The sequence below is a fragment of the Megalops cyprinoides genome, chromosome 3 (genome assembly GCF_013368585.1).
Source record: "Megalops cyprinoides isolate fMegCyp1 chromosome 3, fMegCyp1.pri, whole genome shotgun sequence".
Lineage (NCBI taxonomy): Eukaryota > Metazoa > Chordata > Actinopteri > Elopiformes > Megalopidae > Megalops > Megalops cyprinoides.
The window spans coordinates 27,280,724-27,303,405 of NC_050585.1; the positions used below are offsets into that span (position 1 = coordinate 27,280,724).

General features: G+C 41.4%; 1 protein-coding gene across 4 annotated transcripts in view; it reads left to right on the top strand.

The window, feature by feature from the left end:
* Nucleotides 1–11,757: 11,757 nt before the first annotated feature.
* Nucleotides 11,758–22,682, top strand: part of LOC118774302 (protocadherin-19-like) — a 57,982-nt gene continuing 47,057 nt past the window's right edge. The window contains exons 1-2 of one of the 4 annotated variants that reach the window (XM_036523552.1): nt 11,758–15,064; nt 19,470–19,815. In XM_036523552.1, the coding sequence (XP_036379445.1) occupies nt 12,915–15,064; nt 19,470–19,815 (2,496 nt within the window). In that variant the 5' untranslated portion in view covers nt 11,758–12,914. The remainder of the gene's footprint in view (nt 15,065–19,469; nt 19,816–22,682) is intronic. The other 3 variants (XM_036523554.1, XM_036523553.1, XM_036523555.1) reach the window with 3 other exon arrangements.

Sequence of the window (22,682 nt, forward strand, 5' to 3'; positions counted from 1 at the left end):
GATAGCATAGCCAACTCAGTCACAAATTAATAACATTCCTTTAGGAAAGAGAAAATTGGACTGTCCACCCCACTGGATTGATCAGCTGCATTTACTGATACAAGCGGCTGGATTGCAGCAAAGAGCCCTATCACAACGAGCACACCAAGGGTTTTTTTTTTTTTTTTTTTTTTCCAAGTTAGCCATCCTGCACCGAGCATCTTTATAAATGGGTTTCACGCATTGCATGCTAAGCCAGCTAAGCACTCAACGTAAACACAGACACACATACATACATACGCAAGCATGCACACACACAAACATTCACACACACACACAAACACACACACACACACACGCTCACACACACACACACACACACACACACACATATCAACGTGCATACACACAAAATTCAGCGCACAAAGTTGTAATACAGATACAGAATATGAGTAACTAACATCATTTCGTGGATATGTCATTTAGTATGACATTCAAACTGATGGTACATCCAAGTGGTACTGGGCATTGAATAATGATGCCAAAGCAGGCCTATTGCAGCGTCGCATGGGAAGCAAATACTTATGAGAAAACTGTTGAGACGCATTACTACTCCAAGGGCTTAAGAATACTCCTCCTCTGCCCTAAAGTGGGGTTTACATCTTTGTTATAAGTAGGTGTACCAAAATGGGAATGCACATACCATTGTAATGTAAAAAAAGATTACAAATGCACAACAGTTTGAGGCTAATGCTCCCTGAGTAAGTGTAACTGATATAAGTGCTCACCGTACTGTCTAGTTAAAAGGCATTCCACAACTCTGCCAGGCACTTTGGCGGTCTTTAATCCACCATTAACAATATCGATGAGGTATTCACTTTTTCACAACTTTAGTCACAGCAGCATTGACAGCAAAATCTTTCCAGATGCAGTGCTGATAAACAGGCACTTACTCTCACACACTGGCTACCCAGGTGCACAGAGACTGTCCATCTGATTTAAATACTCATGGTATTGTAATGATAAGGTGTTGAGATTTTAAATCCAAATCTACAGACATGCAGAGGGCAAAACCCTAATATTACAGTAACTGGGGCAACTTACAAATGTCAGTAAACATTATTTATGTTCAGAGGATTAAATATATAGAAAACATACAGATTTAAAGTGCCCTTGGCCCCAGCTTTTAGAAAATCAAAAGGAAAACGCAAAAGAGATTACAACAGAACCTAAATTACACAAAAATTCAAATTTATGAAGTTCACTGTTTTTGTCCCTTTAAGGGCCTTTACTTCTAATTGATCACCTACACACAAAAATGGGCATTTATTTTCAGAATAATTTTAAAGCCAGTAAAATGAATAATTAGTCTCTCCCTGTCTTTGGTCTCTCTCTGTCGCTCTCTGCCTCCATCTCCGGATAGGAGGTCTGCATACAATGGCAGAGAGAGACTGAAAGAGATTTAGGAAATTATTGAGGATAATGCATCACTAACAGCACATGGAAATACACACATATATTTAGATATTAGATTACACTAACAAATTAGGAAAGAAATGAGAGCAATATGGTTCTCTGCCTTAAGTCGTTCCTCTAAATACACATTAACTTGCAAACGCTTACACAATTAATCATGCATCTAAATATGGATTTATGGCCATTTCCTTTACTGTGGCCCCATGCTATTGCTACACTCTCTCCCTCTCCTGGTGGCGTTTAGCTCATGAGGCCTTTGCCTGAACAGACCCGGGAGCAGAAATGTGCAGTAGGGACCCAAACAAAGCCGAAGACATTCTCGCCAAGTTTTTTGGCGGAGACCAGTTGGGTGTGCAGGTACGATCTATTGCGGATTGCAAAACGACCAGTTGTTCCCGAGAGGGGGTGGCTGAGCTGATAGGCAACGCTCTGAGGTGATGCCTATCTGATGGTGCCATGCCTCGCTCCCGTCTTCGCCATTGTCTGCCTTTGATTCTTCCTGATAACTAATTAAACAGACGTGGCACTGAATAAACACCAGAGCAGAGAGGTAATTAACCATACCGCAGGTGAGGCCGCACTCCAAGTGCACAAGTCTACGCAGTCTGTTTTTTTTTTTCTTTGAAGGCTAATCAGGAATCGCGAGTCGTTATTTTCTTGCATGTTTTTTTCCATCACAGGAAGGACCAGATTGCTTTACAAAGGCTACTGATTTCATGTATGGGGGTAATCATCTCTAATTCAAATTGGGTGTTCTGCAATGATTGGGGACATTGTTCCAGGGCTGAAAGGAGTGATGGACTAATCTGAAACATTAAGGAGGCTTTCAGCCAAACCAGCAATAACTGGAAGATGGTAACAGCAGAAGCAAACCTCTTTATTTGTGCATGCATGGTGTTGGGGTATGCTTGGGCTGCTCATGAAGCCAGCCTGAGATTATGCCCACTGATGACAAACAACATGGTTCAGCTGGTTTGGGACTGCACAGGCGGCATAGACAGACTCCTTAACTTGATACCAGGGCTAGATCCCCTGATAGGTAGAATCTTATATTTAAGCAGCAGTTTGAATGTTTTGACACTCTTAAATTAGGCTGGTTTCACCAGGGGCCCTTCGCAAGTTCTCAGACCTGCCGTGTCTCCTAATGCAGACCTGGTCCAGAAAAAAGCCCCTTTTTGAAGTACATCCACCAACCACAATAAGAAAAGCACTACTCTTCTTTTTTCCAATTGCCTGAGCATTGTTAATTAATGTCAATAAAAAAAACCTCCTTTGGCAATGGTAATTTTTCATTCCTTCCTAAGCAAACGAAAAGAAAATGTATATGGCCTGTGAGAACTCCTGTCATTAGACAGTGAGATTAATTGCTAGGTTCATGGACAGTCTCTGAAGAGCTGAAAGAAACTTGTTACTGATCCGGAGTCAAATGAATAAGTAATGACTCCTGCATTTCACTCAGTAAACTTTAAATTGCAGGTAATTGCTGGGAAGCTTATTTACAGTTCAGGGGGAGATTTAACAGCCGTTAATTATAGAGTCGTTGCCACACATGGAATGAGAAATATTCCGAATTGGTGGGAAATTGGGCAGAAATGCAAGAAGGACAACATGTCCTAATTGAAATCTATGCACATAAATACTTACATTAATCATCCACAAGAATAATTAATTGCGTCATTATATTCCATTACTTTGTATGTATACTCTTTTTCCTTTGTGATGACCAGAACTGCAAAATGCTTCCTGTGTCTTAAGCAGACAATCTTCATAATGTATTTTTCATAATGGCGTAAGTACTCTTGTCCACACAGCATATTTATGAAACTTGTGCATTCTTTTGGATTTTTCTAAGCCTTTCATGCAGGAACAATGGGGAAACAAGGATTGCTTTATTCAACAACTGACAGGCAAGATCAGAATTGCATGCATAATATTTGACTGGAGAAATGAGTCAAGCACTGTTTAACAGGTATGCAAACGATCCTCTGGTTCAGAACCGATGAGATCCGTTGTCACGGAGAGCTACCGCAGTGAACAGTGATATCATGCCACTTCTAACAGACAGGAGTAATTGATGGGGGGAATGGCCTTAGCTCAGAGATCACCCCTGCCTGAACATTTGTATTATGTGCCCACTAACACCAAGGTGCGCTGTCATGCAGGTATGTTAACACTGTGTCAAACAGACAGTGTTTAGATGTACACATCAGGTCCTTCAATCAATGGTGTCAATTGCTGCTTTCCACTGCGAGTGCATCCAGGGCACCCACAATGAACTGAAGGACAATGCGACTGCAAATAGACTTTCATGTCTCTGTGTCACCTCAGCGCAATGCAAAAGATCAACAATGCATCCGCCAACGCATCTTGTTGAATGGAAACAGTGACCGCCTGTCAGTCTCACGAAGAGAATGGTCTTCTTTGAGAGAAGAGGATGTTTTAGTCAGAATATTGTGGCATGTGGTGGGTGGGTTGTTACTGAAGACTGGCCTGGGAGTGCAGGTAAGGCCTTTGCTGCAGTCCTCTCCCCCTTCCTCCTCCTTTACTCCTGCATGGAGCTAAATTCCTACGAACGCTCTTTGAACACGGCTGAAATTCTGGCTCCTCTTAGCCAAAACAAGCAGTGTCGCCTTGCCTTCTCTGCAATGGATGTGATGCCTTTTGACCCCTCCTCTTCCCCAGTGTCCATGTTTGTCCTCTGTGTCCTCTTTCGAGTCACACGTACAGACAGTGATGCCCAAGCAGTAATGCATATGAGATGTCAGTGGAAATTAGATGTGCGTTCTGTACTGAACAGTGGGGATGGACTACAGGTGCTGCGAGGACTCATCAGTCATTCAGGGTGAACTACAGCTGAGGGCTGGAGGCTTCAAGTGACATATCTCAATAATGATAAACATGAGGCTGAGGCCCATGGACCTACTGTCGGCCAGAGAGGCCCGTCCTGGAAAGTTATAGAGTTTACAGCCAAAATCTGACAAGCTTTGCTTTGTTGTTCACCAAAACTGCTGATTATCTTATAGGGCAAAGAGGGAAAAGTAGAGGTTCATGCCAAATTATGAATAAATAAATAAATAAATAAATAAACAAACAAACATGGTTTAGTCCTGTTTATTTCCCCCTGTGTTCATGTTAGCATATATGTTAAGCATTTTTTCCTCTCTTTTCTCCTTTGTATGAAATCACATCAGAAAACCTGGAATGAAGATGTTTACCCAACTCTAAACAAAAAAAAAAATATTTTTTAGGTTTCATTTCAGTTTCACTCAACTCCAGTGAACCTACATCATCTTTTTGTCATCCCAGAAGGAACTTGATATTCAGACAGCTTGAAAGTACCTCAGTCCAATGTCCCAAGTTTACAGATTTCAGTCTCTCATTTCCCCTCCAGACACCAGTGTATTTCCCATTTCACACGATTGTTCAAACCATATTTTGAAATAAGAACAGATGTTGTCTGCCTTTGACAACCATTACAACACCATTAAAATGACTAAATAAATCCATTAAGCTCCTTGCAAATACATAAATTAGCAAAATCAACCTATAGCAAAGTCAATCTCTCTGAGGGTGACTTTAGGGTTTGGGCTGAAATGGCATGGTATGACTGTAAGAAAAAAAAATTAAATAAGTTTAGATTTCTGTTTGATTGACAGTAATGTTTGATCATAGCCTATGTATTAATCATTTCACATTTATGATGCCAAATGCTTCAGTCCAAATGATCTCATGCATGAAAAACATAATCGAAAACACTAGTCCTCTGAATCCCAGGGACTCACGATATCACAGTGCTTGCCCTTGCCTGTGTGTCACAAAACTAAGCCTCTCAGTAAAGCCACAGAATGTCATGTCAGATCATTATAGGTGGAAATGCTCTTGAAAAGGAGGTATCACCTTTTCAGAATTGCCAAAGCACAATTTCACACAAAACAAAATAAAATTTTCTTACAAAAAGCGCTCAGCAAGCTGGCCATTAGTTAAGGTCAAATGTATTTTCCTATTTTAAATATTAATTGATGACAGATGGAATGGTGTGAACAATAATCCACGTCTTTCTCTATTTTGCCAGAAGCCAGTTGAGAAGTTTAAATTCAAATGGCTGGCTTGTCTGCTATTTGTCTGGCTATTTCCTGTGTGTCTACATTTGTTTGCGTGTATTCAGAAAAAGGTACCTTAATATGATACAATCCATACTAAGCCATTGAAAGTTGCACCACATTATATTAAGCCAATAAATGAATAAATTAATATATTCTTATTGTGACCTATGAGACAGACAACAAAGAATACACTGGAATTCTAATTCTTGATTCTGCGTATTCATTATTTACAAAGATAAAACTGACCATAAACATCTATGATAAGGCTTGAGCCTTGAGATCTTGAGGCGTTTTGCAAGAATCAAAGTGGTGGTAGCAGTTTATATGGCGGAGTTCTTCAGTAATGTGATTCAACAAATAAGCGTTCGAACTAACTGAAGACATCCCCATAAGACAAACATTAACACTGAGCCAAAGCAACTGCATAGCTGTGGAAGTGTAGAGACATCGCAAGTATATAATAACAACGTCTCACCCAGGTGTGACAGTGGTCATCTCAGCTACAGCAAAAAAAAAGAAAAAAAAAAAAACACGAAAGTCGAATCCACCTTCCACTGCTTCATATGTCTCTCGTCCATTCATTCATTCAACGTAGCTGACCAAAAGGCAGCTTCAAATATTCAAAGACCCCATCGGCCGGACTTTGAGTATGGTGCAAGACTGCGAAATACCCTGATCAGGCAACCTTTATGCTTGAAAACACTTTTCAGTGTCAGTATCTGTCATGGGAAAAGGAAGGAACTTTCATGGTAACTTTAGCTATAGTTGATAATATCATTTTCTCTGAGTTAATCTGAGTAAACCTACGTTCTCTACATTACTGGGACCTCTTCCTCAACTTTCCATCAGCCCCAGAGAATTCTGGATGCTCACATAAAGTGGGGAGCATACAAGCTACGGAGAAGGTTTCTACAGTGTAGTACAAAATTTGTTTGTACAAAATCTGTCAGAAGTGGCATATAGGCATTTCTACAGAATTAACAATTGAATTGAATTGAATTAACAGAATTGTCACCTTGTGTTATGAAAATATAATGTCACTATTCAAATTACCTGTTTTACTTGTTTGTGAAACTTGGTCATAAGAGGGTACAAACTGATAAAGTGATTTGAAACTTTTTTAATAATACTGGGCTCATTATTTGTCCATTTTATGTGATGGTCTTTTACTGACTGTAACTGCTCAGAATAGTTGCCTCACAAATTTGGTTTCAGAGGAAAACAATTGACCTATTTCGTGGAGGGAGGCCTAAGAGGTAAATAAGGCATTTCCATGAAAGGACACTAGGTGTCACCCTTGTAACTTTTAAATTGGTTTAACGGCAGAAACGCTCTTTGTTCTCAGTTGCATACCTAAAAAACACTGCTATACATTATCTGATTAGCACCAAATTCTACTTAACTGTGTATGTGCAAACCACAATGCATTAACCTGGGGTGTCAGACACAGACCAATGCCCAGCGTGGGGTGGGAGCGGCTGTCAACAATCAGAATCAATTGAACCCGCTACGTGGAACCCACAGTGTCTAGTGAACTCACAGCGCTTGCTTCGCTGAGTCATCATCAGAAGTGTTGCATCTTGCTGATATGGATTTGTGGAGACATGCATATGGAATACAATATGCACCAACCAGACTGCATATGGTACTGAATGTGTTGTGGCATGACAGACAAATCCCAATTTGTACTATTTGTGGCATATGTACATTCATAGACTAAACGTGTGCTTTGGAATGACTACAGCAGTAAAAGGGTTGCCTTTTCTTCAGCATTCAGAAACCAGAAAGTATGTCCTACGTAATGGAAGTCCTCCTGGATTCAATTCACTCCAAGTTGTGAGTATATCCCTTATTTTTTCTCAAGAATATTTTTTGAAGTTAAATTTCACATAATCAGAGCAAACTGTCTGGGATTGATAAGGGTACGGTCAGACTACCATCCCTTCTGAGGGTACCAAGCTCTGTGCAGACGTTTCCTGGCATTGCAGAAAAACTTTCTGTGCACAAATGCAGCAGGGTATGACAGCGCAAGGTCACGCGAATTCTAGCACTGAGACCTGAGCTGCGAGACATCCTCCTCAAAGTTGCTGGTCTGAAACTGTCCAGAATCACTGGCAGCTCTGAACAAACAAAGCAAGGCAACTAAGAGAGATGGGCATCAGAGCCACAACTGAAACAGGCTTTCACCATCTTGGTAGGATGTATGCATCATTACCTATTTGAGACTAGCCACTGCATGCTCCCTGAGCATAATCCAGTTAAAACCAAGCAAAATCCTTAATTCTGTGGCTCATTCACATCTTAGAGGGGTTTGCTGTTGCTCATCCCATGTATGAGTGATGCAGGAATTCCAGTTGTGAGTGTTAGTATGAGGGCATATGTTTAACTTAGTTTAACTTAAGTCTAGAACTGAAGTTGAAGCTGCTGAGAAGAAAAACCCCTAACCCCACAAATTCTGTTTTTCCTGTCTTATGCTTAAGAACAGAGGTTCTGAAAGCACATTAAAGACTTTTGATCATTAATCCAATGTGTTTGACTGCAACATTGAAAGGAAAGTGTGGAGAGATTCTACATGCAAGGATGTGTCTTGATGGTAATGATGGTGTTAATTTTACAATGTGCAGTAAGGCTTCAGAAATTAAACAGATGGGAGTGAGAGGCAACTGGATGAGCATCTTAAGTCTGGTCATGTGGCAGAGGTGTGACGGTGGGGAAGTGTGGAACCATATAACTGAAGTGCTGAAACTGTGGCAACAGTCACAATGTTGCTTACGGGGCAGTGCGGTGGAGGAGTGGCTCAAACGTTAGGGTGGTGTGACCCATTTCAGATACCCCATAATATTTTTTATGCTGAAGCCATGCATAAAATTAATGGCATTTTACTATTGTGATCACGCACTGTAAAGTTGGGTTACAAACTAACATAAAACGCATAATGCTGATAATAACAAAAAACGTAAGAATCTTCTCCCTCCTGCCCGCTCTCCTCTCCTCTCCTCTCCTCTCCTCTCATAAAGGCTATATCTGCAGGAAAATGACAGGTATTCCCATAATTCTCCTTCACTCTGATATAAAATGGCACACCTACTCTCGAGTACTCTTACTTAGCCTCAGAAATCCTACAAACTACAGCATTCTTTGAAGTCCCCTACAATTTTGTGTGACAAGATTTTGGTGAGTCATATAAAAAGACTACAAAAGATGCCCTAGCAGTTTAAAGCATTTCTGATCAAAATACGGTTCAGAGGCTGATGAAAGTCAGGCTACAGTGCACAAAATGGGGCAAAAGGGCAGTACAGTAAAATGCAGGTACAGAAACATATTGAGAGATCCATAGCAAGCTTCACTGCCACAGAGGATTTGTCAAAGTAAAAAAAAAAAAAAAAGATTTATCTGCAACTGCACTTGGGATTGTCTCTAGGCATGCAGCCAACGCACATTTGCAGGCTCAAGGAAAACTGTTCTATATGACCATTACAAGAAATGCAAATTCAGAAATCTTATAAAAGACTACAATTGCATCTTGTAGTTTCTGGATACTTTCACTTGGAAGAAACAAACTGTCATCTGGAAGCCACTTTATCTGGTGATGAGATGCGTACAAAGCGCAGGGTATGACTTACACAAGTACACTGTAGCACCACTTTCTTAGTCAGGAGCTCTCAGTATATGACCGGAGACACAGTATGCAGAAACCGTTAAGTCTACATTCAGGCAAACAACTTTTGTTAATAAAGAGAGATGTAGCCTACGACAAATAGCCTTCAAAAATCCCCGACAGGAGCATGTCCCCTGCATACCATGCAAACCATCAGAAAACAGGGTTTTGATTAAAGTCTTTAGTCAATAGGTCAATAGATGAATTGTTGGTATGTCATCCAAATTAGCTTCATTCAAAGTTGTTAAGGGAATTCTGTGCATATCCAGTTTGCTCTGAAGTCAACTTTGAATTTAAACTTTGAATTGAACTTTAGAAATGAATTGAAAAAAATTCATTTCACATATGTTAAGAATTTCCTGCTTGTGTTCTAGGAAAACACTAGGCACTCATATATGCCCAATGTATGCTCTTACCTATTCTCTCAACTTAATGGCAACATTTCCTAACTTTCATATTTACAGCTTTGGCAACAAAAGATAAATTACACCAACTAAAAGGAAGAGGGCCTTAATTTGGATGGGGTAGATTTATTTGATTGGTGCCATTCCATGGCTCTCTTTTGTTTATTACATTGAGTATTTTCCATTTTATTTATTGATTAATTGATCAGTATCAGAAAAGCCCTATTCTTCATGTGTTCCTTCAGAGATGATCACCGAAATCTAATTGGAATATCGTACTGACTTATGTAAAGTAATAACAGAAAAGAACTGTTTCATATAAATTGTGACTCATATATAAAAATGACCTTCAAACCTGCAGCTGTGCTTTCTGTGCCTAAAATAATTACAGGAGGGCCTTTCAAAATCTGTGGTTGTTCACTCAATGGGTACAATTAACTCGGTGGAGCATCAATATTAAGTGTTATATTCTTGTATTGTTACATTGTTCAAAAGCACAAAGGCACTAATGTTTAAATCATTTTAGATACCATGACTGTCGATGGCTATCCTTTGTGCAGAGGGCCACTTGGAGTGTGATCTTTTGTGGCTGATTCTTTGCTTGCAGGCAAGGATTTATACTAGGCCTCAGTGAATGAGGTCTTCCTTGTGGTACCGAAAGCAAGACAGAACTTCTGAAAGAAGTTTTCATATTGGATCGTATATTTTGATATGCCATTTTTTGTGAACAAAAAAAAAGGCTGAACTCAGACAGAGGGCTTACCCTAAGCATGCGCACACTTGGTATCCTGAACAGTTCCCTTGGAAACAGAATGACATAGATTTGTAGGTGTCAGCACACATTGAAGAGGTCTGACTAACCCTATGAAACCAGAGGAAGAATTTGGGTAGGAATGCTCTGTCAATAAACCATCTTTTGAAGAGGATAAGTGTTTTTGAAAAGCCAACATATACTATAGGTTCACAAGAACACACTAAATAAGATTCAGGACCTTCTGCCAGATATTTCAGTCTTTGAATATCAAAACCATATAATCATCAGTGTACATCAGGGTTCTACAAAGGTTCTACAGTAATACAGTTACACTTATTTAAACCATTTTTAATTACCCCTTGACACATTTAAAACATTTCAACCACGTTCTCTCAAATACATTTCTATCCAACATTGAGAAGATGTATTCACACCCACAAATACCAAAAGAACTGAAAGAATATGTGTTTCCATATCTATTTTGGTGACAGCATGCGATGATGAAACTTGTTTAGCTAGCTGATTACCAAGGCTTTTTTGAAGAAATTGCATTTTGATTATGAATGTCCAGTTAAAAGATGGAAAAGGATGTCAAACTCTTATAAAACAACAGACAACACCTATCTGTAATATATATTCAGATGTTTATGACCAGCCTAATTTTATGCGCACTAGGGTCAGCTGTAACAAGAGGCAGATGTATCGACTTTACTGAATTAATACATGATTTTCCAGACAGATAGGCCTATAGTTTCTCTTGTGCTGTGATGGTAGGCAACATATGAGCAAAATAAACAAACAAAATAAACAATGAGCAAAATAAACAAACAAAAAACAGACCATTATTCCATTGAACACATCAGATGCATTCCTGTGGATGGCCTGCCATTGAGTGAATTTAATTAAGTGCAGTATGATTGAATATATTATAGTATGCAGAGTATGTAACAGTAGACCCAAATCACTGACACAGACGCCCTATGCCATTTGCACTATACAGTTAGCAGTTTATTGTTTAACGGAAGATTGCCGGGGATTACTTCAGTTACACCGTGTGAATATATCGCCGGCATAACAGAAGCTTCCTGAAAGTCGATCTGTGGAGAAAGGAGGGCTTTGTCTGTAAGACAATAACAGTCATAGGAAGAATGGTTATCATATTTTTCAGTTCGATCTTTGAGGTCAGTAATGGTATGAAAACTATTTCGAGATGACTGAAAGGAAGTTCACTGTTCTGAGTTTCATCTGCAGCAGCAGGTGACCCCGCCCACTAGCCTATCTGTCCCTCGGGTGTAGCCTCCGATTGGCTGAGGGGGCTGCGGGTCCTGAGACTGAACGGCAGCCGCTGAGCCAGCGCAAAGCCGAATACAGTTCGCGCTGGAAATGCGAGCTGAGAGCATGGTGGATTCAGCTGCATTGGAGACAGTCTTTATTTTCCATCTCATTCACAAACAGGATATTTTTAAAGCATTTTATTTCACGTTCTGTCATCAAGGACTGCTTCACATCTTAGATTCACTGCTTAATTAAAGTGTTTTTACAACTATACATCAACCGGAATTGGATTCAAAAGAAGGTGCATTGAAACGCAAAGGTTCCAGTATTTTGATTTGCCATACATTTGAGGCAATTAATAGGAAGAAATCGGCAAGGCTTTTATTAGGGGAAAAAACCTCCTACTGACGTACGGGAAATATTGGCTAACCGTGGACTGTGAGCCTTAAGATACGTGTTCATACAGCAGCAAGATCCTGCGTCTCTTTTCAGATTTCTGGTTGATTTCTCCTGACTTGATAAGGTAGTTTTATTTTATGTTATTTTACTGTGGATTCTTTTTCACTTCCTCACCGGCTGCCAATTTTAAATGGTAGTAGTTTGAGAAGAAGAGAAAAATAACTCTAATTGAAATATCGGTATCAACTGGATGGAACAGATGCTTAAAAGCACAATTATTTAAATACCCCCGGATTGTGCTGAAATCTTGTAATGCAGCGAAGAATAACGCATATATATCTGCAATAAACGGGTCTCGTTGGATCTATTTTTATGGACTGGATGGACGGAATGTAGCGTTCACCTAGGGTTGATATTTAACTTCCCTCGGATTTTACATTTCTTTAATAGCTATTTCCACCCTCATAATGGTCAATCTGGGCTCTCAGTTTTTCGCTAATATGAATTATCTTCGCCCTTTGCGTTGGGGAAATAGTACACTGAGTCATTTCATGATGTGCTCTCACCCTTATTTTTGAATTTTAATTTAACTTGGTTGACATAGACATGCGACGAAGTGGATGAGACGCACAGCTACAGTACAGTAAGTAAATAAGATTAAAGTGCGTGAGAGTGTTATGTATTTGAGTTTTTGTTGTCTGGCAGCGCATTTTGGCTTTTATCGGATGTGTTTTATGTATTTTTATTGTAATGAACACTGGTGAGATATTCACCGTGATTATGAAAGACACCTGCACACGCAGATGTAAACTCTACACGAAAGTATTCTTATAGATCATTAAGGGAAGAAGAAAAAATCAACAAGTATGCCCTCTAAGGAAATGCATTTAATACAACTTATTCTAATTGCTCTTCTATTGTGGACTGGGGCGGATTCTGTAATCAATCTGAAATATTCGGTGGACGAGGACCAGAAGGCAGGTACAGTGATCGCAAACATTGCAAAGGACGCAAAAGATGCGGGTTTTGTAATTGATCCTCGGCAGCCTTCCTTGCGAGTTATCTCCAACACTGCGCCGCAATTAGTGGACATCAGCCCAGCCGGACTTCTTATCAACAAGCAAAAGATTGACCGGGATACATTTTGTCGACAGACCCCAAAGTGCTTTATTTCTTTGGAGGTGATGTCCAGCTCAATGGAAATATGTATGATTAGACTGGAAATCAAGGATCTGAACGACAATGCGCCCAGTTTCACTAGAGACCACATTGACCTGAACATTTCGGAGACTGCCGCTCCCGGAACCAGGATACCCCTAGAGGGGGCAAACGATCCGGATTCGGGAAGCTTTGGTGTACAAACGTATGAGATCACCCCAAAAGACATGTTTGGGTTGGATATTAAGACCAGAGGAGACGGTTCCCGATTTGCCGAGCTCGTGTTGGAAAAACCCCTGGACAGAGAAACACAGTCTCACTACAGTTATGTGATCACTGCCTTAGACGGGGGAGACCCCCCAAAGTTTGATACAGTTACGCTTAATATTAAAGTAATAGATTCAAATGACAACAACCCAGTCTTCGACCAGGCTGTGTACACAGTTAAAGTGATGGAGAACTCTCCGAATAACACCGTAGTCATTGACCTGAATGCAACAGATCCAGATGAAGGCACAAACGGTGAAATAGTATATTCCTTTAACAGTTACGTCTCCGAAAAAACGAGAGATCTCTTCAAAATTGACCCCCGAACCGGTATAATAGCTGTCACTGGGGAACTGGACTACGAGTCGACGAACGTTTACGAAATTGATGTACAAGCAAAAGATTTGGGTCCCAATTCTATCCCAGCTCACTGCAAAGTGACAGTAAACGTTATGGACGCAAATGACAATGTGCCAGTAATTAAGATGTTGTCTGCGAACAGTGAAATGGTCGAAGTGAGTGAAAACGCGCAGCTTGGATATGTCATAGCCCTTGTGAGGGTTTCAGACAGGGACTCGGGGGCTAACGGGAGGGTGCAGCTGCGACTACAAGGAAACGTGCCTTTCAGGCTCCAGGAATATGAAAGCTTTTCCACAATACTTGTTGATGGGAGACTTGACAGAGAACAGAGGGACACGTACAACCTAACGATTGAAGCAGTTGACAGTGGTGTTCCTCCTTTGAAAACCACGAAATCACTGACGGTAAAAGTGACTGACGAGAATGACAACCCTCCCCACTTCACGAAACCACATTACCAAGAAATGATCCTGGAAAACAACACCCCGGGGGCGTACTTACTTTCCGTGTCCGCAAGAGACCCCGACCTGGGGTTGAACGGCACCGTGACATACCAAATCATACCTTCTCAGGTTCGAGACATGCCGGTATTTACATATGTGTCAATAAACCCTACTTCTGGTGACATTTATGCCCTGAGATCCTTCAACCACGAACACACAAGAACTTTCGAATTCAAAGTTTTGGCTAAAGATGGAGGGAATCCATCTTTGACCAGTAATGCAACAGTGCGCATTGTTGTTTTAGATGTGAACGACAACACGCCTGTAATGACTGCTCCTCCTTTGATAAATGGCACGGCTGAGGTATCCATTCCAAGAAATGCCGGAGTGGGATATTTAGTTACCCAGGTAAAAGCGGATGACTACGATGAAGGTGAAAACGGAAGACTAACTTACTCCATTTCGGAGGGAGACAGGGCTTACTTTGAAATAGATCAAGTGAATGGTGAGATTCGCACCACAAGGACGTTTGGGGAAAATGCGAAAACCGCCTACGAGATTACTGTGGTGGCACACGACCACGGAAAGACGTCCTTAACCGCCTCCGCATTTATTGTGATCTACCTCTCACCGTACATGAATGAACAGGACTCCATCGGACCGGTGAACTTGTCCCTGATCTTCATCATTGCCCTGGGTTCTATTGCTGCTATCCTGTTTGTCACAATGATATTTGTGGCAGTAAAATGTAAAAGGGACAACAAGGAAATCCGAACATACAACTGCAGGTAAACAACGCTTTGATTTGATTTTATTCAGTATAATCAGAGATAAAGAGAAGCAACTTTTAAATTTCTTTTTATCAACAGGTATCCCTTTATATAAAACACCTGGTGTATCCAGCCTGGCGACAATGGCAGCATTGTTGCCTGGTGAAGCCCGCCGCAATAATGTGAATTTCATGTTTGGGCCAGTTTGGTGGGAATAATATTGCAGCTATGGCAGCTTTATGGATTATGAGTTGCTTCTTTATATTTCTTGTATTAAACGTTGGCCTCTCTGAGCAGCTTAACCGTCTTCTGTCCTTGACTTGATCATATTTATTTATTCTAGTTATTTGTGGTAATGTCGCATTGTTTCATGTAACAGCATATTTTTCCCACAGAAGACACTAATTTGGATAATATTCACAGAAAAGTGCGTCCGCGTGGACACACAATGAAACGGGCTTTCCTGGAGGTAGCTGTTCAGTTCGAAAATTTGTTGGCGCAGTTCAAGGCTGAATTCAGCTGCGCACACTGGACGAAAGCTCTGTCTCTCTAAAACTTGAAGTGGATCGCTCAATCGCTCCTCGCGCTGCACTCCCCCCTTTTTACACTGGTTTTGAAACACCTGCATTGTACTGTGGACACTGCGCCGATGGACTTTATCTGTATTCGTTTGGCGTTCTTAGTTTTACGTCTGCTTTCAATTGTTGCCATATAATTTTGCGTACATATGAACCATGACATATTATTTGTACAATCCTTGTATAAGCATTTCGTCTTGAATGTGCATTGCAAATGCAACAGTAAGGGCGTGTCTACTGAGAATAAACACTTTTTAAATAAGGTGCCAGACATATAATGTTCTTTAAAAAAATAAAATAATAATAATAATAATAATAATAATAATAATAATTCTAAACTATTCTAAAATCTTAAAGAGCAGCAGTAACTGTAGGTGAGCAGTGAGTACATAGAGTCCATATTGCCTATAAGGTCTGATTCATTTTTTAGATTAGCAGAAAGAAATGACTGTCAGGCAGAAATGACAAATGTAGGGGCAAAATAATCAGGCTCCACCTCTAACAAGTGGAGGTCTCCACCCCCACCTCCAAACATCAAACAAACTCTATATTCAAACACGTAGCATTGGCATCATATTACAAGTGATACATGTGGCTGTTGGACATCGAACATGGTCCATGGTTACTGTTGGATACTTGCCGTCATTTATGATACCTTTATGTTGACAATGAAAATTGAGCTTGTTTTATACCGAGGAATAGCAAAACTATGTATAACTTATTTGGAGAGTGTCCTCATAGTTGCCTCTAATTACCATGCCTATATTTTTATTTCCTTGACTGTTAATTAAAACTTGCATTCAATGCTTGAATTCCCTATTGAAAGTCAAACGTTGTGCACAGTGCCTGGGAAGGCTGTTCTTAATCTGTGCTGGCAAACAGCAGGAGACATTAGCTACATGCCAATGAACTTTCACGATATCAGAAACTATCCCTATTCCCAGCATCCAGGACCCGAGCTGGGTATGTGAGCAGATAACATATGATTGAATGATTGATTATGTCATATACTGCAAGTAAAAAAAGATGGTTATTATAATCAGTAACTGATGATTTGTCTGAATTAAGGGTGAATACATTATATATATATCAAGAGCATAATAAAGTATAATATAGTAATCTGTTTTAGATTCTGTCTTCCTAGTCTTATGCTAGAATGACAAGCACGATCGACATCATTCAGGCTGGAAGAAAACAGCGTCAGACCTGAACTATGATAAATAAGCTTTGGTGTAATAATAGACAATTAACAATGTTTTTCTCAACTCAAATTTGAATAATTGTGCCGTCAAAGTGTGAGACAAAATATTGTTTTCTTAATCTCTCGTCCACAAAAAAGGAACATTTTTTTTCATATTAATCAGTGACACATAGCCTCATATGACTTTCCTCAGCTACATTAACACTCACCATTTCCATATAAATTGCATTTGTGACTTTAACCTGAAACCATTTCCATATTTCAGCCAAGACATAACTTTTGTTGACATTCCAGGGATATGATGTTATAACTGAACTCTTAAGCAGTGCCGAAGGTGCACATTTGTCTATGTCTCTGTGCAATGGGGAAAATGAACCCTGTCAATACTGAAATGCAACAGGTTAGGAATTAAGTAAATGCATTTTGGTATGTAGTTGACAGAACAAAAGGGATGCATTTTTTGCAGTTTGGTTTGATGTTCTGTCTTGGGTAAATTCTCAGTGCATTTTGCCCTTTGAGTGGCCCCGTAGGAGTGCTTATTACATTTGATATGAAAGATGTTCTGCCCTGTAAGAACAATAATGGAGACATTACACTGACATTAGGGCTACATTGGCATGCATTCCTCATATTGCTTCCACATTTGCATAATGTGCATCTTTGGCCTTGCCTTGTTACATGATCAAAGAAAAGGGCAGCCAGAATTGATAAAGGAAAGAAACCTTCATTTAATCCACTCAATGGAAAGAAGAAGCTGCTATCAAATTTTAACCATGTGATGATGGAATCAAAAATACAAATGGAAAAGGCAATATAAGGCCTTTTCTTCAAGCCAGAGCATCTAACCAGTGCATCCAGAAACGGTAACCTAAATCCAGACTGCCGTCCTGTGAGCACACCTCCCCTCAGATATGTAAACTGTGATGAGAACTCGACCATTGGTTCAAATTTGCTGTCCCAGACTGCATGATGAGAGCTTGCTTTGCTGTGCCATTTCTCCGCTGCTCCTGCCTAACGGACCATGTGTGTTAACGCGTTCTACTGCCTCTTCGCTGTGAGCTGCCTTGAGGCGTTCAATGAACGATACTGCAAGCTGACCATTATTTGCCTGCCAGATCCTAACCCTCCCAATGAGGTGCTCCCAGAGGGCCCTGAGGGAATGAAAGGTGCATTGTGGGTCGCCTCGGTTGCCTGTCATCCTTGTGGGGAAGCACTGTTTTTGCCTTGTGGTAGAGGCCCACCCAGTATGAAACACAAAGGCCATTTCCAGTTCCATACTGAAGATTCCTCTTAAAGACAACTAGGTTCACTGAGGTGGACTAATTTATGTTAATTAATCATTATGGTAGGTGCTCTGTTGTTGAATCACAATTACCTTAGTAGATATCAAATGGCATACAACTATTAGCCAAAAATACTGTAAGCTATGTGCAGAAAATAAAGCCAGATTCCTTAGCTCCCTAATCCCTTTTCAAACAAACACACATTTTTTCCTTATAAAAAGATTTACCTGGCTGAGTATTTAATCTATATTGATGCACGCAGTGCTTTCAGGTAGTAACCTCTTGAAACCCGATTTACAATGTACTGCTCGGTGTCTGTTCCACTAAGGATTTTCCGTCTGCTTGTCGACTTAGTTACCGAAGTTGGGAGAATGGTATTAGAAGGAGAGACTTTCATTCCTGTTTTTAAGATATGCCCAAGTCACACTCTTTCTATTTTTTCCCCCATTTTGAAGGGTGGGAGCAAACCTGTTTATGAATGCTCTAAAAATGTGATGTTCAGTAGTTATTGGGATTTTTTTCACCCAGAAAAAGGGAAGGAAACGGCAGGCACAGGCAGCATTTCGATGAAAAGTGGAATCTGGAATGTGAAGGATGTAACCTTCTGGGATTAGGGGTGTTATTTCTGCAGGGCAAGAGTTATATTTTACATGAATACATTAATTCAAGGAGGAAGAAGTGCTCCTATTCTCTAGAGCCTAAAAAAGCAAGCAGACTGTAATTGCATATTGTGTACGGCTATGTAAATAGATGACACTTAAAGAAGTCGGTGTCATAAGATCAGGTCAGGTGGGGGCAAGTTTTGCCGCTGTCTGCAGCTCATAGAATCATCTTAAAATACAGCTTCATCTTCCTCCCTCTTCAGCAGGAACATCCTTTCATAAAGAACCAAAGGGATTTCATTTGCAGCAGTAAAAGCTGAAATGCAAACCGCTGGTCTGAAAAAGCCACTGTGGAGAAATTCAAATGAATTTGAATCTCCACGTATCCTGTGCTCATTGGAAGCCAGTAGAGGAAGGGGCACTCTTTAAATGTGATTGCGTATCCTTCCAGTGGTCCTTTATTTTTCTGTCTGTGCCAGTCTGTGTTTCTTGTTGGCATGGCATGTTTGCATTGTGCGTGCTCATTTTGTTATGCGGGGTTTTGGGTTTGGGGGGGTGGGGGCGGGGGGGGGGGGGGGGGGGGGGGGGGGGAGTGCGGAGCATGGGGAACAAAGCGAACGGTTGAGGGGGACGGCTTCACTGGCGGCCCAGAGGCCACGTGACCCTGTGGCAGATCTCCGATACCGCCAGTGAGCCGGGGCCCAACAGCCGAGCGCCGCGGCGGGAGCGGCAGAGCTCTGCTATATTGAGTCTGTTCAGTTTCTTCTACCTGCGCAGGGTGGCGGAGTACTCGTACGGCAACCAGAAGAAGTCCAGCAAGAAGAAGAAGCTGAGCAAGAACGACATCCGGCTGGTGCCGCGCGACACGGAGGAGACGCACAAGATGAACGTGGTGAGTTGCTCGTCACTCACCTCCTCGCTCAACTACTTCGACTACCACCAGCAGAGCCTGCCACTGGGCTGCCGGCGCTCGGAGAGCACCTTCCTCAACGTGGAGAACCAGAACGCCCGCAACGCCGCCCCCAACCACAGCTACCACCACACCTTCACCGGCCAGGGGCCGCAGCAGCCCGACCTCATCATCAACGGCGTGCCGTTGCCAGAGGTGAGGCCCGCTCTGTGATGCGAAACTTCCTGCTGCTGCCAGGGGTGGGGGGAAGGGCAGGGAGCGGGGCGGGGGAGGCGTGCGAAGGGTGGCTTTAGCAGTATGGCTGTTTCTCACTTCACAGTGTAAGGAAGGCCTGATGAGTGCCTGGTACATATAACTGGGATTGTGTGTAACAGCATACCATACTGGTTCTCTGGATGGTAATGGGATTGAGTGAGCAACTTTAATGGTTTCACGTATCCATAGAGAATTATTACAAATATTTGTGCTCCCTTGTGGGAATTTTTTTTTTATTTAGGGCTCCTCCTTGGATGTGATATAGTCAAAATGTTGATTCTTATTAGGTGCAGAGGGTTTATGGGAGATAAATCGCTGGAATTTGCAATGGCAGTTCTAAGTGCATTTTGGAGGGGTGACAAAATAGTTTTGGTTCTTTCATCTCACCTATTTTTACATGTAAAGCGACTGGGAAAACAAGAGCTGGTAAGCCTGCCAAGATACCACATCCCAGCTAATCAGCTGCTTCACACATCAGTTCAGGAGCACATATCAGGAGCAATCATCACTCACACACCCAATGTGCAAACAATCTAACTTGATCCATTTTTGGCAGGGAGAAATTCCACCTCGTGCAGTGGGAGCCCAGTGTTGTGTGTGTGAGGTTTATTTTTGGATGGAGACCATAGGGCTGGACAGAAGATGCTTCACTGCAGTGGCTGTAAAGGCTGGCGGAGTGTACATCAGCCAGCTCCATGAAATGGTACATTGGAGTCCATGCTCGGCCCGCTTCCCTCTTCCCACTTGGCTGTAGTGCGGGTGGCTGCTTTTAGTGGTAACTGCACCGTAACATAAGAGAAATGGCAATGAAGCATCTTAGTTGAAACATGCAGAGCTGATGCATTTGCTCCAGTCACAGAGTCTAAGAAAAGCACAAAGGGAAAGGCAAGCATTGATTCATTGATGCGTTGATCTTTTTTTTTTTTTGAGCTTATCCAGTATCTGCCTCATTCCTTTCGATCAGGGAGATCAATAGGATGCACTTTGGGCAGCGTTGATTTATTATGGCAGGCTTGGAACAAGTGTGTGTGTGTGTGTGTGAGTGTGTGTGTGTGTGTGTGTGTGTGCGTGTGTGTGGGACAGTTGTCCCAGCCTGCTGACAATAAAGTGTCCAGTTGCAGGCCCTGTGTGTGCCCCGGATTTCGGCTTATTTACCTGCAGGTAGCATGCGCGCCGTCCTCTGCTCTTTGAGGTGAACAGAAGGATAAACTGTGGATGGGGAGACAAAGCAATTACGCTGTGTTGTTAAACTGAATGCAGCAGCCAGGCACGGCGGCTTAAGCATCTAATAAAGAGGCCTTTGTTGCAGGATTACAGGGCCTTTATTTGCCTCAGTTAATGAAAAAAGGGAGGAAAAAACAAATAAGATAGCAGATTGATTTTGATTATCTCATATGCGAGGCTTAAGCGCCTGAATAGCTGATATTAGAGGGCTGCGAGCGGCCTGGGGTCCGCGTATCGGGGGCCCTGTCTTATTTCTGCGCCTCTAATTACCGTCTTCAGAAATGCGAGGGCCTATTTTGCATGCGAGCTCCATCTCCCGTCTCACTGCCTGGTGATGACAAACACCCCTTTGACCACGGTCTCTGGGTTCTAAGCAGTGGGCAGAGTGGAAGTAGGCAAGGAGTGAGGGACACACTGTGTGTCCACAGAAGAGAGATTGGCACACACTTTAGTCCACTGAGACAAAGCATGCATCAAACAGCACTGAGCAGCAAGCCCACATGTTGCTTTTGATAATAATCTGCAGGAGGGTTTTTTTTTTCTTTTTCTCCCCCAAACGTCGATTTTTCAAAGAAAAGGCTGCTTTCCTGGTAATTACATAGCTATTTGTGTTAAGCATAAAGATAGATTTAGGCTGTGAAATGACAGATAATTGTGCAGCCATGGAGAGCAAGCCTGGTCTTGAAACACTTGACTCCAAAGGTCCTCCTTTAGTAAAGGTCCAGCTGGGATGGAGCTTGTTGATTTGTGATTAAAACAGTGGCTCTGTCCTTGGAATACCTCCCTTTACCCTGAGGGCACTCGCGCAATTATCCCCAGTTTCAAAAAAGGATTTCACGAGGCAGCTTACTTTTGGTGGCAGAATATTCAAAACTTCAAATGGCTGAATTTCATGTTTAACATGGGAATCCTTATTAAACTCAGATTCACATGAGCACATAGTGGCCACTGAGGTGCTGCTATATAATACCAACATCCATTTAAAAAGATGTGTTTTTTGGCAGGAAAAAATTAAAATTCGTAATTACTGTTACTAATAATAATGCAGAAAACACATCTACATTGTTTGTAATGATTGTTTTTAGTTGGTTATCATTTTATTAGTTTATCATTTTTAATGCGGTTTTGCTAAAAGAGACAAGCTTAAAAATGGATCAGCAGTATGTTTTTGCATTCCTCCCTGTTTTCCAGTAATGATCTGCTCTAATACAAAGGTCAGCTAGGAAATAATTCTTTTTGTGTCAGATAGGTTAAATTGACCTTGGCCATGTACAAAGACGTACATGTTGTTGTTAATGCACAACACATATCTGAGAAGACAGGGTGGGAGAGTTGTCCCGCATTCCTCCTCAGATGGAGGAGATGAGCAGTGTTTTCCTTCAGCCTGAGATGAATCAGGCAGTGTATGTCCTGGCAGCTACATCTTGATGGCCCCAGTAGACATAATACAAGGTCCAAAACAGACCTTAAGATTCCTCATTCAGAATATGAAAAGGATCCATAAACACACCTATGCACCAAATCTTTCATAATCAAGCATCAAGTGTCCCAGGAACTGCCTGCTTACAACCTTCAAAAATGTC